We start from the raw sequence: 6788 nt of genomic DNA, 5'->3' as shown, positions 1-6788 counted from the left end.
AACAACACATACATATAGTACATGTAGTATGTGTGTTGCTCACTATTATTTTTTATTAGACTTACAAACTTAGTTTCAGTGATGCCATATTGTTCTTTCATTTGGCCGGAATAGCAAGCTGCTTTCGATCTGTACACGTAAGCCATTTAATTTGTATATTACACAAATGTTTCCGCGAACTGACAGTTTTTAGGTTAGAAAGGTGCAAAAGTGCAGAATCACTCCAGCATCCCCTTAAGAGTAGGCGAATGATCGCGTTCTGGAGTCGGAGCAAATCGCAACAATCGTAGCACCAACGTAGACAGGAGGTTTCGAGGGTTGCTGTTAATTCTTTTCTGCGATGTTATACACGAAATATAAAAAAATAATGAACATGATATAGCTCATGATTGATATTTTATATTATACTTTTTATATATTTTAGAAGACATCGTATAAAAACTATAAATTGAAAGATTAAATCAAAGATTCATATCTGTAGTAATAAGAATAGCTTTATTATTTAATGTATCATTTTTATGATACGCTTCATGCTAGATTAACACGTTGCATTTCATAAAGTCATTGGTGGCACATCGAAATCTTTAATGCTAATTCAGTCGTTTTGCGGTTTCGAAAATCATAAGAGAGCCAAAGGGGCGATCGACAGGGAAATTACTGTTATTCCCGCATATTATTTGCTCAAGGACCATAGAGATACCGACAGGAATAATCGAGACCAAAATTCTCGATTACACTTTTTTCTGTGCTATAATATCAATTTTTTGAAGTTTCTTTATATATACATAAATTAGTATTTACTACCATCATTGATAGATAATTTCTTGTTAGACGTTAGAAAATCAGCAAACGCACCCATAACTTCTTAACAAAATACTGTAGTTTTGGTAAATGTATGACAGAGTCATCTTTTTACATTCATTTTTCATTAACTTGTATCCAATTCTGCAGGTGCAGAATTGGAATTTATTCATAAATTACCAATTTACAGTCATGAAAATGACTAAAACAAAAATTTTTTGCACCTGCTGAATTGAATACAAATAATCGTACGTAATTTACAAATGAATACGGGGTGCACTTAAGATAATAATACACGCATAACTTTGTCAAGAATTCAGTCTTGTCACAGTAAAAGGTATTTAGTAAAGTAAATGTACCGGCTCTTACTAAAATTAGAAGTATTGCGAGCGCATCAAAAATGCAAAAGGCGTAATTACATAAAACCTCTATACGTGATTAATTCTGAACGCTCTCTTTTCTAATCCTCCTATCTCTTCTTGCTTTTTAAGATTAACATAAGATTATCTAAATTTTTTATTTCAAAATAATTATAGTTTTCTAAATAGTTCTCTAAATGTATTTTGTAAATAAATAGTTATGGGTAGATACAAATAAATGAAAAATATTTTTTCAAATATCAAGTAATATGGAGTTGGACTCAGGGTAGCTTGAGAAATAACAATCTTGTGAAATTATTCGTAACGTCCTTCGTTATATTTAACAAGTCTTATTACAATGTGGTTTTATTTATAAAAAGGCACTGCCGATCGCAAAACGTCGTCAATCGATTCGCTTCGCGCAAATACAAACAAGTCTGCTCGATTGTGATTCATTCTCTCTCTCTTTTATTCTTTCATACTTTTCGATCATAACTTACGGCGTAGTGGAATAATCAGTGCTGTCAATAATCAAGTACACGGGCACATTCTGGGTATTACTCGAATACCCGCGTATTACTCCGGAATACCAGGTTTATTTAAAATGATTAGCAAACAATTGCTAGACAACAAGATAATGTCTCGATCATATACATTTATATCTTTCGGAAAGACAGTTCATGGAAAAGACACGCTCAATCAGAGAATAATATTATATTTTAATTAATATAAATAATGTATATAGCATTACACCCTGAACGGTATTTTTTTTATAGGTAATGCTATTCTCAGTTCCTAAAACGCATAAATCTACATAAACATACAGGACCTTAAATATAATGTCGTAAGATACATCGCTTCTAGTACATTATTATTACCAATTTGTGCGTAGTTGGAATACATTGAATAAATATCTATAGGTAAAGAGAACAAAATAGGAACTGGACTTAGTTCAAATGCCGACATTCTGTCCAAAAACAATGTATCCACATTAATACACATGTAGTTTTTTTTTTAAATTTATGTCACAGATAGATACTCGGTACAGAAAATATTCGACTCGTACTAAGAACATTGTAAATAATTATTACGTAATAGTAGAACAGGATATAATTATAATTATCATAATATAAATATAATTTTACATAAGTATGTAATACAGTATATAAGAAATGAGTAATAATGTTAAATAACCGAGTACACGGGTAACATCCGAAATGCCTGGATACCTGAATATTGACAGCCCTAACGCTTACATTCGCTGACATGGTCAGTGAATTCTATAGAATCGCTACAGATTTTATAGAATTACTGCCAACAAATCACTTTAATATATATACACATATGTATAATTATTATTGTGTAATAATAATAAATGCAATACAATATATAATACAATATAATATATAAATGTAAATGTAATATATATATATAATATATAAAATTATTATTATAATTGTTTCAATATACACAATAATACCTGTCGACGGATCTCGTTTTAAGAACAATCTCAAACTATTGAAACGTTTCGAGTGAAAATTATATGATTTCGAGGGAAACATCTCATAGCATAAATTTTACTCCACGAAGTCGCTTTCAATTGTTAAATAAAACCACGTGAGTTTTCGCACGAGTCATATGGTTTTATTTAACTTGCCCGTAAGAATACAAGAATTTAACGTACTCCGTGTTAATTTTTCGATAATCTCTTCGGACATATTTCTGTGGCTTCCTTGAAACCACGCTTTTGTTTAAAATATTTTTTGTTACGCGATAAATAATTAAAAAATAATTCGAGAACAGTGAGATGGGGGGGAGCCATCCTGAATAAATAATTGTGTAGGCCTGCCCTACCTTATGTTTACTTTTGAATAATCAAATATAAGAAAATATTTTCGCCGTAATAAATTATGAAATAAAAAGACAACGTAATTGCAATGCATTTGTCATGTACTTTTGAAATACTTCTAATACCTCAGGCTTCAAAATTATTCGATATCAATGCGCGACGCATAATTCTAAATATAACGTACATCCAAAGGTCTTTCGCGTTTGTACAAAAGTGGCTAACGTATTACACATAGTTTAGACGACAAAGTGCAAGTAATGTGACTAGATTATAATTAATGCAACAGCCGCTTTCTTCGTTTACCTTTGTTTCCCTTGCTCGCGTCGTTTATGTTTTTGACTTACACGTGCCTTTGCATTTGGTCGTTGCTGTAACAGAAAACGAGAAGAATTTATTAGATAAGCGTATCGAATATTATTAGTAGTGAGATAATGGTTTTTATTCGAATAAAGAAATTTAAGGAATGTGTATGTAGGTTGGACATTATACACGAAACTTTACGCGAATAATGCGACTCAAAAGCGACATTCAATGCGCTTTCAGTGCGATATCGATTCCTCCGAATAGATCGCGGGTTTCTCGTTGGTAGAGGATGATAAAAAAGAAGTCCTGCAGGTATGCGAGATGGAAGAAGCAGGGGATGATTTCAGGTAAGGGCGGTTTTACTGTAAAGGAGTCCTGCACGCTCTTCATGGGTAAAAGCGAGAGAAAAAGTGGAAAGGAGTGGAGGAGAGAGAGAGAGAGAGAGAGAGAACGTACCGGTTCAAAAACCGACAAACGAGGGACGGGAATATCTTGAAAGATGCATTCAGGTTAAACGCGGCAGACGAAATCATCCTCGTGAAAAAGAGAGGTGGATAAAGAAAGATGGCGACAGGGGAAAAGTGAAAGATGGGGAAGATATGCACACATACAGAAATATGACGAGAGATCCGAAAGTTACGTCCGTCAAGATTAGAGCTGAACGTGAGGGAAGGCACTCCTTCTGTATTCGCGAGTCGTCGAGGTCTTTGAACTATAGGAAACGAACTCAGGGTTCTTTCTCGAGGAAAATTCTTATGAAGAACACTTTGACATACGCTTAGCTGTTTTTGCATTCTTGCATATTTGCCACACATAGTTCCTGCTCGAGCCGTACTGTAAGGTGAGCAATTGAAACAATCTTTACGCGGTATGTCATTTTTATTAAACGTCGACGTTTTCGAGCCTACTTTTGTACAATGTACATATCCAACCGAAAAAAGGTGTTCCCCGATGATCGGATCGAGCGACTTGGATTCGCCGCTGAAGGACGAGGGGCGGGGTGGAGTCGGGGAAAAAACGGTAGAAGAGGGACCGACACTCACGCACACACGTACGCGTATTAACGTACCGTGAAAGAAATCGCAGTACAAAAGCGTCGCTCCTCGAATGTATAGCGATGCCCCTCTGAATGGAGTCTGCGATTTGAATGGTTCAGCGAGGGTTCGTGCGCGCCATTGTGAGAGGGCAAGGTCACAAATTTACTTGGAAATTTCTTTAAGCTTCCCGGTAACGTAGCGAGATATTCCCCGTGGACGGAATATTTGTCAACTGGTGAGGGTGGTGGGCACAAAAAGAAAACTATTTTGAGAAATCGCGATCCGATATCAATGTATCAATGACATTCGTCAACGATCAATCATTAATTCTTGTATTAATTAGTCTTAAGTAAATTTTGACAATAACGTTATCCGATGAATTTGATCTAAAAATAATTTAAAAAATTTATAAATAAAGGGGGTAATAATGTGCTGGGCCAAAATTGCAGTAAGATTACGTTTGATGTAACATCACGAGTGAGTTCACAGTCAACTAGGTCACAAAAAGATCTTTGAGTAAGACGACATAAGACTGACATTCACACAATTACGACACGCGATGCAGATCTTTAAGACCTCGCAACGTGAATGACCCGCCAGTTACAACTGCAAGAGAAATATATGAGATCACGACACCAACCTTGAGAAGTACGCAGGAGCCGAGCCAAATCGACATCTCGACGTCTTCACAGAAGATCAGAACGCCCTTCCCATATGGCGATGGCTTCCAACAATGACTCGTCTTCGCAATTGTCGTAACTATCGGAGTGCGTCATGTAAAGGGTGCCGTAACCTTGACTTTCAGCCGACGAGGTTTCGGAGATGAAACTTGGCGTTGGTGAACTTGACGCCTCCGAGAATGTCGTTGGGACGAAAGTCATTGGACTCGAGTTCTGCCTGAGGTGTTGATGCCGAAGATCGGACTCGTGTGGACTACCGTGGCAATGGATCTCCCTGGTGATGCCACCTCGTAATCTTAGTTCCGCCGAATGATTGGAGTCGGAGTTAACTCCATTTTCGGACAAGTTGGAGGACGTTGAAGAAGCGGGCGAGGAGCCGCTGGACTCGGAGCCACCGTCGTGCTCCTCCAGAAGACGTTGAAGGCTCCTGATGTATTCCACCGCCATCCTCAGGGTCTCCACTTTAGATAGCTTCTTGCTGCCGGCTCTGGATCCTCCGTGTGTCCCGGCGGTACTACTTCCCAATGCCTGCGCCACTGTCTGCGGTATGTGTTGCCTCAGTGTGGCGAACCCGTTGTTTACCTGCTTCACCCTGTTGCGCTCACGCGCATTTCGTCTAGCCACCGAGGCGGGCTGATGCGGCACCGTGCCGTAAGGCCCGGTTGCCTGGCCGTAGATCTTGGGTCGCTTGCACCCGTGTTGTAGAGTACTGTTGTTGGTTGGCATATTATTGGTGGAGACGATCACGTTGCCGCGATGGGTTTGCGCGCTGGAAGTGGCGTGAAGGCCGTGGTGGTGATGCTGCTGCTGTACACCCAGCATGATGGGCAGAACGCTCTCCTCCGTGGACCCCACTAAGGTCATATCACGGGTCCGAATCCCCCCACCACCCGGGAGCAGGAATTGTAGCAGCGCGTGCCAGGCGACCTTCGCGCGACGTACACTGGCTCGACGTATCGAAGAGAAACTTTGTCGAGGTGAGGTCGATGCGACTCGTTAACACCTCGTGGTACACGTGAAGATGAGGAAAAAAAACGGACGAAAGCGTGCGGTTTACTCGATCGACCGAAAAGAAAAAGCGTGGGAAGAAAACTTAATCCGCACCCTCGATGCTCTCGGTACGATTCTGGCTCCCGAAATGCCTAGCCAATGAGGGTTCGGGGCCTTATATAGCCGGGGCGGGCACGCGCCTATCCCCACGCACTCTCGATCTCGGGTCCTAAGCCCCCGTCTTCTCCCCTTCCCCCGTTTTACCGGCCCGCAGCGCCTCATACCCCCGTGATTCCCCACTACTGCGGTCCCAAAGCCCTACGCTGCCCGAGATTCTCATCTTCGATCGTCTTAGTGCGCCGCTATCCCGATCTGTTTACTGATTTACCTTTCGGAGCACGTCGCGTTGTTATCAATATGATAGGACTTATCGTCGGCGTGTGTCGTCAAAGTAGTTGGCGGACTGATAAGCCAGCGTTAACGCTAGATGAAGATAAATCGAAAGATGTGGCTTATATACTTTTTTTTATTATGTTTGTACATGACTAGGCAATTAACTCTTGTATTTGTATGAATAGCAACTATATTTTTCTATATCTTAACCAAAGCCCGTTTTATGTCTAAAAAGCAAAATGTACATATACGCACCAAGATCTGTTTTGGAAAATACGTGTCTTGCAAGAGAAAAAAAACAAATAATTTGTTTTTTTATTGAAGATACTATTTAGAATTGAAATATTATTGGGAAAAGTTAAAGAGAGTGTGAAAG

At 39.2% G+C, this 6788-nt stretch overlaps 1 protein-coding gene across 2 annotated transcripts; it reads right to left on the bottom strand.

Annotated features, from left to right (window-relative positions):
• Nucleotides 1–2589: 2589 nt before the first annotated feature.
• On the bottom strand, nucleotides 2590–6259 carry LOC105558983 (achaete-scute complex protein T3-like). 2 transcript variants are annotated; one of them, XM_012006967.1, is made up of 2 exons: nucleotides 4990–6259; nucleotides 2590–3377 (listed from the first exon to the last, which is right to left on the bottom strand). In XM_012006967.1, exon 1 carries the CDS (start codon nucleotides 5891–5893, stop codon nucleotides 5036–5038), a length of 858 nt encoding a protein of 285 aa, XP_011862357.1. In that variant the 5' UTR covers nucleotides 5894–6259; the 3' UTR covers nucleotides 2590–3377; nucleotides 4990–5035. The 2 variants fall into 2 exon arrangements, with proteins under 2 accessions (XP_011862357.1, XP_011862358.1); XM_012006968.1 differs by lacking the exon at nucleotides 2590–3377 and adding an exon at nucleotides 4562–4581.
• Nucleotides 6260–6788: the final 529 nt, after the last annotated feature.

The sequence above is a fragment of the Vollenhovia emeryi genome, unplaced genomic scaffold (genome assembly GCF_000949405.1).
Source record: "Vollenhovia emeryi isolate VEMERY1.0 unplaced genomic scaffold, V.emery_V1.0 DF939295.1, whole genome shotgun sequence".
NCBI lineage: Eukaryota > Metazoa > Arthropoda > Insecta > Hymenoptera > Formicidae > Vollenhovia > Vollenhovia emeryi.
Note: the sequence above shows the minus strand (reverse complement) of the source record. Positions and strands in the feature narration are given on the sequence as shown.

What these genes read in the sequence shown, in the direction of transcription:
- LOC105558983 (XM_012006967.1), bottom strand. Translation starts at nt 5,893, where the DNA reads ATGACCTTAGTGGGGTCCACGGAGGAGAGCGTTCTGCCCATCATGCTG.